General features: G+C 36.5%; 1 protein-coding gene across 1 annotated transcript in view; it reads left to right on the top strand.

Moving 5' to 3' along the window:
- Positions 1-377: 377 nt before the first annotated feature.
- Positions 378-18,284, top strand: part of alpha-Man-IIb (alpha-Mannosidase class II b) — a 109,756-nt gene continuing 91,849 nt past the window's right edge. Inside the window, exons 1-2 of the mRNA XM_089733256.1 lie at positions 378-600; positions 1,420-1,554. Of these exons, the coding sequence (XP_089589382.1) occupies positions 1,428-1,554 (127 nt within the window). The 5' untranslated portion in view covers positions 378-600; positions 1,420-1,427. The remainder of the gene's footprint in view (positions 601-1,419; positions 1,555-18,284) is intronic.

Genomic DNA, 18,284 nt, shown 5'->3' with positions numbered 1-18,284 from the left:
CAAAAATAACTTTTTTTTTGTCGTTTGGTAGGAAAAAACTCTGCATTTTTATGAAAATCACACCATATCTAAGCGACATAAAACACGTCACAGAGTGATGAAACCTATACTAAATGACGCAGAAAAATCAGACGATTCCAATGGTGTATCTAACTCATTTTACATACTTTTGTCGCTTAGTCAGGATTGCCTTTCAAGCGTCGATATATAATGCCACTTGAATTCTGTTTTTGTGGGAGCTTTTAAAAAACAAGGACACAGTACACATATTTTGTCGTATAGTCTGGTTACTAATCTGTACACAAGATGATACCTCTATCGCTCGAAACTCTACAAAAAGTTTTGACAGACACTGTCAAACAATTTGACGTTAATTCGTAGCTAGCTTCATGATGTTTCCACCCGCATTCCGCACTGCGTTCAGAATTCAGATTCCGAATTCTAGTTATTCTAGTCTGGAAGTCACAGAGCGAGGGTGTATGCGTTTATTTGAATCGCTCTTATACAACGAAAATAAATTATTATCTTATAAATTACTACTGGTACACGTGCTATGTAAAATGTGGAGATTGTTTATGATATTCTACGTTTAAAATAAAGGTGAGATAAATAATTACTGCGGCAGCGTGCCATGGACACTCGTGTTTACTACTTGTTTACGCGAAGTTGTCTAAGATGCTTTTTTTTTTTGGGAGCTTCTTATATCATTTCAACTAAAGTCTATATTTTTAAATACGTCCAAAAATTCGTGTTTTATATTATCACGAATAAAGGGAATTAGGTAATAATATTTTTTCAATAAATAAATTAAAATCTTAGGACAGTTAAAATTATGAATTTAATGTACATCATTGCGGTTACAAACTAATTAACATTTATTTATTGCTACTATAAAAATGATAATACAAAAATCAACTCTTGACCAACTTTTAAAGAGACCTAGATGAAGTATTTTGGAAGTTTACTAATTAATCATTATTGTTTTGTGTTCATATTTCAGTTGCTTTATAATTCAAGAATGTAATGGACTATACAAAACTAACGGATAATTATAATAACGGATAATTAATTTATATTTCGTACTATTACTACTGACACACTGAACTAATTCTCAGAGACTACACACATTTCAATGACAATAAAAACTAATTAATAAGTTATTATAAAGTTAACTTGAGACATTCATTATCTAAGAAATGTAACAAATAAGAAAAGTCAATTAAAATTTGGCCACAAGCTTAAATATATTTATATAAAAAGTATGTATTTGGTAGCCGTTGCCATTAAAAAATAATTTTTATTTTTATTAAAATTAATACTCATACTTATTGTGCTGTATTTATACGCTCGTCAATGATACGTTTACTTAGTTTTAAAATATATTTAAATAGAACCATTTTAAAATGAACCTCTTTTTAGACTGCAACATGAGAGCCAGACTACTCCGCTGCAGGCCCTTCTCCACTCGAATCCTCGCAATCGTGTTGCTCGTAGTGGGGTTCGGCGTGTATTGCTACTACTACAGTGCTTCGCCGTCGTATCCCACAAAATCAGGTAAGTGCTATTTGCCTGAGAAAGCATTTGGAGAAATTAACTGAGTCTTGACTTTTTTTTAGTATACGGTAAACTAGAATACGAATTTAATACGGGAAAGCTTTATTTGTGCGAAACAGGCCGTAAAACCGTTTTATACCTTTGCGTAATTTTGTTATGAATGGTGATTTTTTTTAAATTTAGGTTGATGTTGGAAATGCAAGAGTAAAATAAACCTATATCTAGGCTTAGTAACCAAAATGCGCTTTGTGCCTTTAGGAAATGGATGACAATCATATTTCTCTGAAAAGAAATGTTGTACATTAATTTGGCTAACATTCAAACATTAGATTATCCATAAAATTAAAAACATTAATTCCCTGATAATAATATGAACTTTAAATTATTCTCTTAATTATCCATTAAATAGGTAATTCGTAAAATCCATTAACATCCATAAAAAGAAACACATACGAAGGAGAAAGAAAAACAATCGAAAATTACAATCAAATAACTCCCACGGTACCCTTAGTATGGAGAAAACACGTTTGCCAATAATAAAATACGAAATCATGAAATGCAAAAATAAATTTATAAGACAACGTTTAAAATATTTAGGCCTAACCAAAAGAAAAGCCTGGATAAACATGAACCATTTTTTTGTTCGTTTTATAGCTTAGATCGGTGAACGAGCTCACAGCCCACCTGGTGTTAAGTGGTTACTGGAGCCCATAGACATCTACGACATAAATGCGCCACCCACCTTGAGACATAAGTTCTAAGGTTTCAAGTATAGTTACAGCGGCTGTCCCATCCTTCAAACCTAAACGCATTACTGCTTCACGGCAGAAATAGGTAGAGTGGTGGTACCTACCCTCGCGGACTCACAAGAGGTCCTACCACCAGTGTAAATTTTGTCAAAAGATAGTTAAACAAATATTAGATAAATCCAGCAGCATATGTCAGGCTCTGTATCAGATGGAGATGTAAGTGTAATCAGAAGAAGTATTCGGACGGTAAGATGCTTCAAATATGTCATCATTAGATGAAACAGCTAAATACATGTGCACACATGCTCATAAATACTGCGGACGTAAAATTGAATTCAAAATTATGGTCTGCAATGCCTGATACGCCTAATAAGGAAGCTGACGTGCACAGACGGGCTAAAATGGTACAGAATTTATCTTAAATTTATCAAGGAACTTCACTGAACAAAATTATACGAGACTAAATAAGTTTAAAATTTTTTTGATAATTTTATTAAAGGTAACAAAACTACATAATTACGGCCTAAATAATTATACAAGAAAGAAAAAAAACAATCTTTTAAGTAGACCGAAGTTTTCGTTTAATTAGAAAGAGCTTAAAAAGTTAAATAAAAGGCCCAAGTAAGAGATAATTTGCATTTACCTTCTAGTTTGGTTTATAATGTTTAAGTCCTATTTAAGTCACAACTTTAATCCAAACCGGAAATTGAGTAAAGCGGAGGAAATTTACAGTTAAAAATTCACCAATAAGCTACAAAGATAAAAAAACATCTCAAACAGCATTTCTATCGATAATCAATAATAGATTAAAAACATGTTTTAAAATACAATGAGGCGGTGATATGTTTTCGTTAGAATTAATCTATATATTAATACGTGAAGCAAAAACTTTGTATACTTTTTTACGAAAATTGCGCGGATGGAGGAGGACGGAATTTTCCACACTTATAGAGAATATAGAGAAGAAGTGCACAATGCTAATATTTTTTTAAAATAACTCATACATAAGATACATTAAATCGTTAAAGAAAACATTACGCACACTACATACCATGTATTTGACGCACACACGCATGCATACTATTTATTGTCAAGTTTTTGTTCTTGACGTCTGTTGTCAAATTGAGAATAGATTAAATATTATTTGTCTTTGTTAATATTTTTTATAATGTAGTCTTGGCGAAATTTGTGATTATAGAAGTATAAAATACAATCATAATAGTGTACAAACTTACAATTCCAATTAATTATAGTCGAATTTCGACTATGTACTACGGGACCTCTAGTCATAATAAAAATACTATACTTTAATAAAGTTTAGCATTCCGCTAACACGAAAACGAAAATGTCAAATCGAAACTTCTGAAATTATGATTAATTTAATGAATAAAAAAAACAACGATGTTAAACTGTATACTAATTTTAGGCGTGAAAATAGATATATGGACAAGAACCTAAAAAACTCACCATGATAAGCAATAGATTACCCAAAAAAAATCCAGTATTTTCTTGCCAGAACCAAAGGATCACTTAGGTGACTTAATTAATACTGCCTTTTGAAATGAGATTGACCAGATTTTATATTAACAAACATACCGGCTTATAAATATACTAAATGCTTAGATACTTCTGATGCTCAGATCCGTCAGACCCATCCTATGTTTAAATAACATAATTCAAATACCTAACGACGGAGTATCCCAAGGTCTCGTTGACGCATGATTGCATTACCGGTGCCCATGGCCGAAGATTGGCACTGGTTATTAGGTGGCCTTAGACGCTTCCGTGCGGGGTAATAAAGGAATCGCATCGTGTAGCAATGTGCTATTGCAAATTAAAATATCCTCGCGGTGTAAATAAATAAAAAGCCTCGATTGCATACATACGCATTATAAAAACGTTAGCCACTATGAAAAAAAATATGTAGAAAAAGTGTAGAAAACAATTCATATTTCTCGAGAACTTCTGTCTGTTCTGTGGTCTAATTGGATTTCCAACGGAAAGTATTGAAACCAGACCGTTATTAGAATGCTGTGATTCTCATCAACAAATTTCCGTGGGGTAGAGAGTTCGGATATAAAACGTTTATTTGTGACTAACATCGAAAGTATTCACATACCTGTGCCAATTTCGATTTCGGAGCTCTGTTCTGGGATCTAGTACAATTGTTCTTTTGCCTCGCCTGCGGTTATTTCTCGCTTGCGTCTTTTACATTTCTCCATTAACTAACTACTTCTTTTATGATTCAAAAAGGCTACAATGAAAATTAAGTTTTATTTAAAATATTTCCTTTCCGTCCGAGGGGTTTTACCTGAACACCGCGCTGGAAGTTAATTATAACAACTTAAGAACTACATGAAAATGCAAAATAATGCAAGCACGGCTCGGCGAGATTAATTTACCGAGGCAAGACGCTCTGGTTTCCGCGCCTAGTTTTTAATCACTTCTAATGTAACTTTAGTCTAATGAAGCGATACATTTCACTTTTAGTATTTAAATCTGAAACTGAGACAATAAATTAGAACAATTAATCCTCTATGATTCCATTCCATACTTCTATTGGTCTGACAAATTCTTCGCCATGTTATGCCATCAAACTATCAACACCACCGACTTTTTATGTAAATCGGTGAACACCAGAATATGATCAACGAAATATGTTAACGAATGCTTTGGATATTTTCTTGTTTGATTGTCGAAATATGTGGTGAAGAAACACCCAATATAAATATATGTAGAAATACATATTATATACAACCAAGATTTTCGAATTAGAACGCCGTGTTCATTTATAAAATATCCATTATAAAGTTAAACTAATAAGTTAGTTAAATACATAGTATATATTTTCTTTCTATAAATATTTTTCGGAATTTATTACTCATTCCTCAAACTTGTTCGGCTACTTCCATATATTTCCCTTGTGGAATACCAGATGCAGCCGCGCGCTGCAACGTTTCTCCAAAATTTATGGTACTAAGTTTGTCAATGAACTGATTCAGTATGGTCGAAAAAGTCACACGGGATATTGGAGCCTGATCGAAACTGACCTCCATGTGAGAGAACAAAGCAAGGTTATATTTACTTACAATTAGACATGTCCATTCGATTTGTTTTAAAAAATAACAAAGTAAAATCTTTCTTTGGTTGTTTTTTTTTATTTACCTTGAATCATTCAGATCAACGTGTTATAGTTTGTCCTGTGCATCAAATTTGAATACTCACGCCGCCGGCGCCGTTTCTCGGCTTTGTTATGATTTAACGTTTACATCCGTATTGGCAGCGGTGTGTATTTTTGGTATCGAACTGAATAATCCATTTACGAAGCCAATAACGATCTGTGAAAACTGTGCATTTCTGTTTATTGAAATCAGTAAAATTCGGTTGTGTTCTCGGCCTGTATATTCGGATGGGAAAATCGTGTTCTAGTTTCTAATTAGCCGTGAACTTTTTCACAAAATCTTCATACTGATACTATTCCACAAAATATGCTCATATTTCCAAATACAATATTTCTTTAAGTCACGTTCACACGTACGTGGGTGTAGTTAAAATCCACTATTTAAAACTTAATTGCTCTGACCTAGCTCCCGGAGTAATTGTACATTTATTAGCGCAATCAAGGATAATGTAGATATTTAATTTAATTTATTATGGGCGAACCTCATGCCAACATCGATTTGAGGATTAAAATAACAGACTTAGGAATATGCGACGCGGTAACGAGCAATCCGACGAGTATCCAGTTATGGCTAAACTTCAGCAGGTGTGGAATTCCCATATAACTTTCCAAGTCGAAATAACATTACCGGCTCGTGTTTTTACGTTCCAAATTTTCTGTGTAATGTTTTCTAGTTATGGACTTCAGGCGACATTCTCACAATTATCCTGCGAACTTTGTGTATTTTTAGACTAATCATAATTTTTATAACAGAATAGTAGAATAATATTTAGGTAGGTAAAGACTGATTAATTAATTAATGTTCATTGTTTCTATAATGATGACGACAATATGTTTTTTATAAAAAAAATATACCTCTTAAATTGTTTCATATTACTTTGTTCTTAAAATATAGACTAGATTGCATAATTATATAAGATGAAGAAAAACATTCTGATCCTTTAGTTAGCTGGACTATCAGGAAACGAAGAAAAGTCCACAAAGAAATGTGCATTAAAGAAAAACAAAAAAAACTGTATACCCATACATCGCGACGGAGCTCTGCTTCGGTTTTCAAAACAATTTAAATTCAATTAAAACTAATTTATTTCAGATACCGAATCAATGAAATATTGTTAAAACTACCATTTACGAGTAATTATCATCGATGATAAAAAAAAACTTACATAATACACAAAATACACAAATAAAAATAGGTTCATCAGCGTAATCTAAATATAAGTCTAATCCAGAGTGCACGACATTCAGCCCGCTCCAGTGCTGCATTACATTAAGCTCATTCGGTTCATTGGGAATTGTTTAATACTATCTACGTAGCTAGAGCGCTAAGAATAATCAGTAGATAGCAGTTGTGCCCCTGGCATTGCCGACGTCCATGAGCCACGGCCACACGCTCGTCAATCAATAAACCCTTTTCATTGATCATACTATTTTTATTTATCCATTTGCTGGCAAGGCTCGCCGCACCAACTTCTGCGAAACGCTTAAGTAGTGGGACATTGTTCTTCCGTAGAGGTGGGTATTGTAACTGCCTCACAGTCCCAAAACTTAGTGCTAAATCGGCGATTCAACCTCACTATCACTTTTTTGCCATGTGGTGGTTCTGAATCGGGCATTCACTCTGTGATATCTATCAGTTTCGGTAAAAGACACTTCGATAGACAAAGTGAGCCGAGAGCTCTGTCATAAAAGTGTATTCGGTTTTTGGGCATCTTTATTAGTATACCATTCTGATCTATTTTTGTTCTATTAAATTAATATTTTCGAATTAATGAATTAATTAAAAAAAACCTGACATAAAGCTCTCTTTATTTTAAAATGTATAAATCTTTATTAGTAAAATGTAGAAAGTTTGTTATTTTTATGTATTAAATTGCAGTCGAATTTTAAAATGTACCTAATGAATGCCATTCAACGCCGCCTCTCAAACATTATCTACGCGATCCACCTTGGCAGTGAATTTGAGTATAGCTGTTACGCTAGTTAATTGGCATGCTGCCCTCTACTTAACATTTAACTGTCGCCCGCCAGCGACGACGCGACGTAAGGATCATATCCATTCATGTATTCGACATAAATATACCTAAAGAATATTCCTTGTTACGGTTGGAGCGATAAACTTGTGCCTGTCAGTGCGATTCTCGATAGCGATATTTATGTAATTGACATTGTCGTTATATGTATTATAAAGTATATAATTTGAAACATATACCTATATATTTCTGAAAAAAATAATTTTCTGTAAGTAAATCCGTGTTTCCAAAATTTAGTGGATATTAAAAATATACTAACTACGTTGGAGAATAATTTTAGTCGAGTTATCTCTTTGCCAACATAATGATGTAACGAAGCTTTGCAAAACCTAACTGAGCAAAATGTCATAACGAATTATCTTGTTTTCCGAATCCAAGTTCGACTCGTGTTGTATGCAAGAGTAATGTAGCCTTAGGCAATTTAATATTTAATACACACATACACATAATATATTTTAATACCATTTAGTTATGTTATTTTCAATCACGTAAGATTAAAAAATCAAGACTGATTTGATGATTGACTATAATTACTTCAACAAATAAACATTTTAGTTTCAATATAACAAAGATATTTTATATATAAAATATTGATTATCTGCATTTTTAAATGACATAAATTCAAGTTTAGCTTCCAAATAAAAACCGGCGTCCAGAACATTACTTATTCAATAACAACACGGATTTCGCGGAGCGCACTGAGGGTCATAGTTCTGACTCACAAGTCACTGGGGTTCAGTGAACACATACTCAGATGCTGCGGGCTGTCGAATGCTTAATGAATCGGTCTGTGACGCCACTGATACCAAATATCACTACATATCACTACATAGTATAAAACAAAGTCCCTTTCTCTGTCCCTATATCTGTCTGTCCTTATGTATGCTTAAATCTTTAAAACTACGCAACGGATTTTGATGCGGTTTTTTTAATAGATAGAGTGATTGAAGAGGAAGGTTTATATGTGTAATAACATATTAAATAGTGGAGAAATCAGTAATAAATTACAGTTTCCGAAGCGAAGCGAGGGCGGGTCGCTAGTATATGCATATATGGCTTGGATATATCGTTGTATGTTTTGTGTTGTTGTGTAAACTCACATACAGTTCGGGCATAAATGTTCGGTCTCAAACTAGGGAACCCATTTAATAAGACACTTTTGATACCAAAACAAACTGACGACAGAATAAGAGTTTGAGTTTTTTTTTTAATACTAGAGGTCCCCCAGTAGTCGAAATTCGACTATAATTAATTGGAATTGTAAGTTTGTACACTATTAGTAGTAGTATTGTACACTAATAGTATTTTATACTTCTATAATCACAAATTCGCCAAGACTATACTATAAAAAATATTAACAAAGACAAACAATATTTAATCTATTCTCAATTTGACAACAGACGTCAAGAACAAAAGTTTGACAATAAATAGTATGCATGCGTGTGTGCGTCAAATACATGGTATGTAGTGTGTGTAATGTTTTCTTTATTGATTTAATGTACCTTGTATGGATTATTTCAAAAAAATATTAGCATTGTGCAATTCTTCTCAAGATATTCTCTATAAGTGTGGAAAATTTCATACTCACGTGATACAAAGTTTTTGCTTCACGTATTAATATATAGATATTTTTACGTACCGGGTCACTTTGTAGGCAGGATAATAACGATTGTTATGTGTCAAATCATAAATGATCATTGTTCATTATGCGACTAATCGTGTATATGAAAACATTATATGTATTAATATTCTAGATTATTGTAAAATTATGACCAAACGCGTTTTTTAACATTACGATAAAAAAAAAACGCCTACAAACTTCAACAGTTTTTTATTTTATTCATTAGATGGGTGAACGATCTCACAGCCCACCTGGTGTTAAGTGGTTACTGGAGCCCATAAACATCTACGACGTAAATGCGCCACCCACCTTGAGATATAAGTTCTAAGGTCTCAAGTATAGTTACAACGGTTTCCCACACCTTCAAACCGAAACGCATTAGTGTTTCACGGCAGAAATAGGCAGATTGGTGGTACCTACCCACGCGGACTCACAAGAGGTCCTACCACCAGTAAAGTCAGGCAGTTTGTCAGTTAACTGACAAAAGCAATTACCAAAGTAAAACATTGAAATTGTAATCAAATATGTGTTCTCCTTTGTAGTTTCACAGGCTGCAGCAGTTACGTTTGATGAGTTTGCGACTCGAATTCCGTATTTTAATGAAAATTTATGTTTATATTGAAGTACGAAGGCGAGGTTCTACCATAAAAACATTCAAATTAATATTTTTCTGTACTTTATTTATAGTTAGGTATACCGTTCACCCGGTCGTACCTAATTGATGTAGTTATTGTTGGCACTTCAAAGAAAGTTTCTAGCATAACACGGGGCTGATGACGCGCGTGTAGGTGCAATAATGGGTAGTATTTCATATTTATCGATAGTCTCCGTAACGCGTTGGCTTCGTGATTGCTTCAATCGCAGACTACACCTAAGTTTGTGCTTATTTGTGTTTAGGCAGCTACCAGCACGTGCAAAAAAAATTGAAGTAATATATGATTGATTTTTTTGTTGCTTTAATGTTTTCACGGTTCGCGTGGTGTTAAGTTGTTCTCGAAGTTCATAGAGGTTGCCGCTGCCGACTTGGAACTTGAGTTTGAAGTCTCAACTGTATTGTATAAGTACTGTCTTACCCTTCAAATCTGAGCTTTGTATGTAAATCTAATTACTACCCTGGTGCCGGTCATCCCTTTTATGGGAATCCGAAATCTTTCGACCCTTTTGTGTAAGGTTATTAAAATGGTTGATTTTTTTTTGTAGTCAAACATTCTACTCAATTTCCATTGTCGTCTAAGAATTTTCGCTCGATCCAATTTCGTACCTGAATACTTCCGGTCTCCTCTGATAGGAAGCGGAATAAAATGAATTACTCGAAATAGATTCTATTTGTTCCGATAAAACTGTGTTGATATCTGGGAGAACAAAATGTATTTACATTGCTGGACCAATGCACGGTGGAAATGCAGTAAACAGTTATTGAATAAAAACCGACCTAAATAGTTTTGTAATATCAGAATCCGGAAAATACCTATAAAAAATGAAGATCTAACAAAATACTTTAGGAATACAAAAATAAAAGTTACATAAGGTATTCCAGGTATGAGCCCTTCTTAAAAAATAAACGAAAATAAAATATGTTTTTCTAATAAAATAAACGAAGATAAAATATCTCCCATTATTTCGTTGTGAGATTACTCAGAATCGAACAAAACCGACGGTTCACAAAAGGCGGAATTCACAAGGAAAGGTGTCACAGTGTTTTTAGTGTTTATTTGCTGAATTGCGACCTAAAGCAATATTTAGCCTTATGGTTTTTTTTACTGATTGTAGGTTGTACTGCAAGCCCGTAAACTTAGGTTCCTTGACTATTTCTGCCGTGAAGTAGGCACATGTTCTAATTTGAAAAGTGGGATGGCCATTAGATTATACTATTGAGACATACACCTCACGTCTCAAAGTAGATGGCGAAATTTACATTGCGATGCCTATGAAGTAGCCACTTAAACTAAATAGGCCGGGAGCTCGTCTAGCCGTCTATACATTAAAAATAGCACAACAGCCCATACATGTATATTACAACGTGAAGAGGTTCAAATCTCAATCGCACAATACGCCCATCAGTCAAGCGCGACGGTTATCACAAAAATATCCCGTGGCCCAAAAGAAACGACGTCCTTTAAAAGTCGGTAGCGACAATATCTTAAACTCTCAATACGTGCTTTAGAGAAGCGCCGACCAATAAAATAGACGCTGTCTCCGATCGCACGAACAGAAAATAAAATGAAACTGAAAACTAAAGGCGAACAGGAAATAACACATCCCATGTGTGAATTGTGATCGACAATGATATAGGGTTAATGCATCGCATTTCCTACAGACCGAACGCGTTCCGTACATTCCGGGATTTTTCACGTTCCGTTCCTTTTATTGCGCCGCGTCGTTGCAACCGAGATATAGAGAACTTATCGGGTGAATAGATCGTTTTTATTTTTCTATAGGTTTTTTTTTTTCGAAAATTTTATGAACTTTACAAAAAAATTTCAAGATAAAACTGATTTACACAAATTATTTTATGGTACCTCCCCGATAGCAGAACAGACCGTGCGAGATCCTAAAATCTTTGTGTTACGTAATAAGTGACGGACGCTTCTTAAGGAAATATTGAAAAATCTCGTTTATTTAGCTAAGATCAACATTATCGGGTATTCAATTGACTGTTACTGAAGCTCTGACTGTCCCCCGAGGCATCAGAGGTCTTGGGACGCACAAGTAACTTAATGAAAAAATAACAAGGTTTGATGAAAAATTCTATCGTGATAGCTCTTTATAATGGCCTAATCAGCATCCAGCATATTTTATATTGCATTACTCGGGAACTCTCATCGAATGAGACATTACATCGAAGAGTTGGTTGCGTTAAAATAACGGATATCCATCACTCTAAGCTGACACGGATGTGTTTCGCGGCAGAAATATGTAGAACATTTTTCCCCTACCTCTTCACTGGTAGTCTAGAGGGCTTTTCAGCTACGCCCGGGCGTTTAGCTCACGAGCTCAACTTGAGCGAATTAGCTAACACTAGCCTATCATTTTTTTTTGTTTATCGGTTTCATCATAGTATTTTCGTATAATTCAGATTTCAGAACACAAAACTGTACACAGATTGGAATAATAAAATTTCGGATTTTCATCTTATTCGTCTGAGTATAATAAAGAGAATAAGTTATTTACGCGACACATTCGTTTTTTCCCCGGTAGGGGGTCGAACCTTACACGTTCCCGCCTAGGGGGGCATGCAGGGTATGTGAGACTGAACGATTTACAGATGTTGGGAGCAGACCACGGGTACAAGTCATATTTAGGGCCCTACCCATTAACTGGTGGTAGGACCTCTTGTACTGGTGGTAGGACCTCTTGTACTGGTGGTAGGACCTCTTGTACTGGTGGTAGGACCTCTTGTACTGGTGGTAGGACCTCTTGTACTGGTGGTAGGACCTCTTGTACTGGTGGTAGGACCTCTTGTACTGGTGGTAGGACCTCTTGTACTGGTGGTAGGACCTCTTGACTGGTGGTAGGACCTCTTGTTACTGGTGGTAGGACCTCTTGTTACTGGTGGAAGGATCTCTTGTGAGTCCGCGCGGGTGGGTACCACCGCCCTGCCTATTTCTGCCGTGAAGCAGTAATGCGTTTCGGTTTGAAGGGTGGGGCAGCCGTTGTAACTATACTGAGACCTTAGAACTTATAACACAAGGTGGGTGGCGCATTTACGTTGTGGATGTCTATAGGCTCCAGTAACCACTTAACACCAGGTGGGCTGTGAGCTCGTCCACCCACCTAAGCAATAAAAAAAAAACGACTCCACTTGCACTCACCCACCCTACATTCAATCTCCGCCCGGGGTTAGAACCCGGGCAGAGTAGGAGTGCTCCCGCAGTCAACAGTATAACCAGACTCAACGCGCCCCCCAAAGAACGTCCGACTGACGCATGACGGGTCGTTAAGGTCGTCGCCTACCAACGATGCTGGTCTCCGCGGCATGGCAGCACGTCAAGCCATTCGGGCAGTGCCGCTGGTTTTCCAGGATAACCGGAGCATCGCCTGCCAGAACTCGTCGCTGCCGAGCATCGTAGGCTCGATGCGCGAAGTCTCGATTCAGCTAGCCGAGAGGACTGGGGAATCGCTTGGACGGTCCTTATAGGCAGGTACTGCCAGACGGCAAAACCACGCCTTGACCACGGCCCGCTGAGATTGGATCACTAACATTACCTACTCCAACTATTCTCCACTTCGGATCCGTAAAATTGACAAGATTAATTTACATTTTAGGAATTAATAAAAATGAGTTTATTATTTATGTCAGTCAGTTAATGGCTTCGTTGAATCGTCATCGAATTTAGATTACGAGAGATTGAGATATTTACCATAGAGATTGTATTGCTCAAAATCGAGGTAAATAAATACTCTAGGTAAATATTATATGTATAAATATTTCGCAGTGGTACATACGCATTGTATGTTTGTGAGAATTCGTGTTTTAATATACGGTATTATTTGAATAGCAGATTTGTTGTTTTAGTATAGCGGTTTAATGATACAATAAAACTTTAATACATGTTCTGTTTGTTTTTGTTTAAAATGAGTCAGTTTCGTTGTTAGTATGTACATATTTGAAATCGTCTGAGAATGGGCGGCAGTTTCCTCTGAGTATTATACCAGCCTACTGCGATGGTCACTCGGCCTATTTCGGTCATAAGGGTTACTTATTGTAAGACCGCAAAGCTATGTATGCGTCTTTCCTATTTCTACCAGGAAGCAGTCGGGTGTGTTTCGAATTGAAAGGCAGGTAGCTGTTATACAATAGAATTGAGACCTTGATCTCTTGTCTGAAGGTGGGTTGCAACATTCTGATTGTCAAATCTCTAAGTTCCGAATGCACTATGAGCTCACCCATCCAATGTGAAAACCTGAATATCGTATTTTTATTCTATAAATCTACGGCGGCAACTGCATAAAAGAAAAGATCAAAGTAAAGGTATCAAACAATCCATAAATTTTAAATTGAACGTTGTCGTATTTTCATAAACAGCTTCGCAGCTCCCTCGGTCCCTAGTACTTGAAGTCAAAGCTAGCCTTCAAAGCAGCCTTGCTTATCATATTATTGTCTCGTCGTCTCGAAATAAAATACGTTTGACAGTGATCGTTATTTTGATTTTTAGATATACTAGAGGTCCCGCAGTAGTCGAAATTCGACTATAATTAATTAGAATTGTAAGTTTGTACACTATTATGATTGTATTTTATACTTCTATAATCACAAATTTCGCCAAGGCTACTCCATAAAAAATATATTAATAAAGACAAAAAGTATTTAATCTATTCTCAATTTGACCACAGACGTCAAGAACAAAAGTTTGACAATAAATAGTATGCATGCGCGTGTGCGTAAAATACATGGTATGTAGTGTGTGTATTGTTTTCTTTATTGATTTAATGTATCTTTTATGGCATTATTTAAAAAAAAAAATTACCTTTGTGCACTTCTTCTCTATGTTCTCTATAAGTGTGGAAAATTTTATACTCCTCCGTCCGCGCAATTTTCGTAAAAAGGGATACAAAGTTTTTGCTTCACGTATTAATATATAGATTTCAATATGTCGCAGTATTTGGAGATATATATATCTAGTATGTCAAAGGACAAACAGTTTACGGCAATGTCGCAACGTGGTTGTTTGTATCTCTATATCGTATATTGTCATTGTTGAATGATTATAAAACGTTCGTGACGACTGAATGCACGTAGCTCATTACATAATCAGTGTTTGTGGGATTGCATGCGTTGATGCAGAGATGAAACTGGCTTTTCTGCAATTGTCATAGAAACAGGAAGTAATTAGAGCTGCATTAAAATTTACATTTATTTGTACATATTCATATAATTTTATTAGCTTTACGATGTTATTTCCTCGTCGTGGAGGCGGAAATTGTTCGTTTTCGCATTTTTTCGAAGTCTAGGTCGCGTTGTTATATGTTGAAAAAACGTAAAACTAATGCGTAATCAATACTTTTATTGGTGGTAGGGGTCATTCACTAATTTTGACCTCGCACGCGTAGGTATCACCGTCATGTCTGTTTCTGCCGTGAAGCTCTCATTCTATTATCTTTGAAGGGTTATGATATTTGGGTAATGCAATCAAGTCCTCGAACTCACATCTGAAGGCACTTGGAGACATTCACGTTATCATATCTGTACACTTCGGCAAATGCACCCGGTGGGGTATGACGTCTGCAAAATCAGAGGAATATAATTTAACGGAGAAATGTTTTAGGTGTGACGTCACAAAAATCTAACAGCCATTGATTATTAAATTACGTTAAACAAAACCAAACTCTTTCAATAAAATACATCGGTCATCAGATGTCCTCCCCTACGCGACGTTCATATATTACATAATTAACGTTAAATAATTGGCGCGATAGTTTGAAATAACATACTTAATTAGCAAATGTTTCAACGTGTGATATTCAAATGCTATACATTGACTGGCTTGACCTTATTAATTTATGATAAGTACCGTCGTTATCTAACGTGAAAAACGAAAAATGAAACCGAAAAGAAATTGATGTCAAATTACAGCCAAGAATCGCGCAATTACTAGGGATCGTAATTTTTAACAATTAATTGTTATCTGTTAAATGATAATGAATGTGCCACTTAATTAAACAGGTTGTTACGACCGAGGAATAATAATTGTTGAAAACGAAGACTTAAACTAGACTAGTAAAATCAAATACCTACCTTAAATGTTTCACACCGGATATCACAGAAGTCAAAATTGCTTTTGTTTTAATTCAGCGTATCCTAAACATAATTAAAATTACATTAATGGTTTCAATTTGCATTTATAATTTCTGATGTTTCGGATACTTCAAACTTTTCGTAGTCCGGGATGAATAAGGTGTTATTCTTGAACCGTTCACTATTGTGTAGTTTCATCGTCAACTTATGTTTTTCCTAGAGAATATATGCGTTAATACATTTTAATTTGTGGGTTGGGTGACTTAAAATACATCCCACCATTTGCTTAGCTTTTTATGTTAGGTGCGATGTACAGATTTAAACTCTTAACTTTAAGTTTAATCTATTTTTTATAATGGATTTCTTTTAGTTGTCAGTACTGTGAACTGGTGACTCGTTAAAATATAATGTTTTATTTTAAAATTTAGTGTTGACGGCGGAAAAATTGCCCGGGATCTGTCTCTAGCATCGGGCGAGAGTACAGTGGAGGCGTTTAGTGAATGGGCCTCTAACATCTTCGGCCATCTAGTCCCGCGTACCTTGCGCTCCACGTTCCGGGAACCTCTAAGCAGGTTCGGCCCACGTCCCGAAAAAGCTTTTTATATCCATTCAAATCGTTTGCCCAAAGAGTTGTAACGCTACTATTACGCTGATCTTTCAATCTATGTAACGAAATCTTTCAATGTAACTTTTTCTAATTTCAAAACATCAGATTAACTTGAAACACGTGTCGAGTAATATCCCGATCAGGATGACCAGAAAAATAATTGCCTTAATTTCTATAAATAGTTTAGATTGCTACTACTGCAACGGTTAGTGTGTTTTTTTTTAATGATTATTGGATTACTGGTGACCCGGAGGCATTTCCAGTTTCACCAGGACAGGTGGTTCACTGGTGGTAGGACCTCTTGAGAGTCCGCGCGGGTAGGTACCACCACCCTGCTTATTTCTGCCGTCAAGCAGTAATGCGTTTCGGTTTGAAGGGTGGGGCAGCCGTTGTAACTATACTTGAGACCTTCGAACTTATATCTCAAGGTGGGTGGCGCATTTACGTTGTAGACGTCTATAGGCTCCAGTAACCACTTAACACCAGGTGGGCTGTGAACTCGTCCACTCATCTAAGCCATAAAAAAAAAAGGTGGGCGAGCAAAGGCTCAGCCAGGAGGGGTGGGATTTGCTAACAGCTACCCGAGCGCCTCCGAAGGAGACCTAACAGCTCAAGAGCAACTGCTTCGCGAATGAATCTACTACCGGATCGGAATCGCGACCCGCTGAGAAGATCCGGCGAGAAACTCAGCGAGTTGATTCATGGGTTAGATTGCACGGCGAACTCTTTGTCGAGTTCGACGAGTACGGTTACCGGGGTCCCTAAGCCTGCTCCTAGTGTTAGAGCTGAAGGCTGAAGGGATCTGATGGATCCGTAAGGACGTGTCTAGGGCGTCGACGGTGACTGTCTCCTGCGTGATCAGGATTCGGGGAGTAGTCAGCGGCGGCAACGATAAAGCGATTATCATGACGCATAGCCTTATCGTAGTACCGTTCCGACGCTGACTTCATGTATTTCTGGATAGATTCGAGGCCCAGGTCGTCGTGTAGGTCAACGTTCCTCACGAACCACGGTGCTCCGACGGCTAACCTGCAAAAGCGGGATTGTAGAGATTGGAGGGTGTCTATGTGTGTGCGGGCCGCGTGAGCGAACACCACACTCGCGTAAGTCATGATGGGCCTTATGCAAGTTTTGTAAAGTGTCACCTTGTTCCGAAGGGACATTTTACTCCGCTTACAGATCATGGGGTAGAGTCTACCGAGAATAAACGCGGCACAGTCACAGACTGATTTTATATGCGGGCGGAATGTCATCGATGCATCCAGGGTAACGCCCAGGTACTTGACCTTTCTGGCCCAGGGTATGGGTTGTCTAAAGAGAGTAATCGGGGGTGGGTTAGTGTGATATGGGCATGTGATGCGTACAGAGGAGATGCATGTGACTAGGAGATGTATGGAAATGTTAGTGCAAGGTAGGAGGGGAAGACGTCGACCGAAGAAGACATGCATGGAGTGTGTGAATGTGTGAAGTGAGTGTTGAGATAACGGCTGTTAGAAGAGAATGGAATAGAAAAAATAGCTGTGCCTACTCCACCTAGTGGAATAACGTGGAGAAAAAAAAGAAGAAGAAATTTAGATTGCTACTAAACTATGCTTTTTTTATATATATTTTTGTATAAAACCAACTAGGCATTCAATGTTACAGAGCTGTAGGTATCTATAATACCGAGATTGATTGAGAAACAGAATGTGCAAGCCAAATGAATAACGTCTCCGTTTCCTATTTAAAAAAACAAAAAATAGCATGCATTATCGCATGAAGCGCGAAACTCCGTTGAACTTGTGGAAACGAGAATTATCCAAA

This window comes from Bombyx mandarina, chromosome 01, assembly GCF_030267445.1.
Source record: "Bombyx mandarina strain Sakado chromosome 01, ASM3026744v2".
In the NCBI taxonomy this organism is placed as follows: domain Eukaryota; kingdom Metazoa; phylum Arthropoda; class Insecta; order Lepidoptera; family Bombycidae; genus Bombyx; species Bombyx mandarina.
This window is presented reverse-complemented; position numbering and strand designations above follow the sequence as displayed.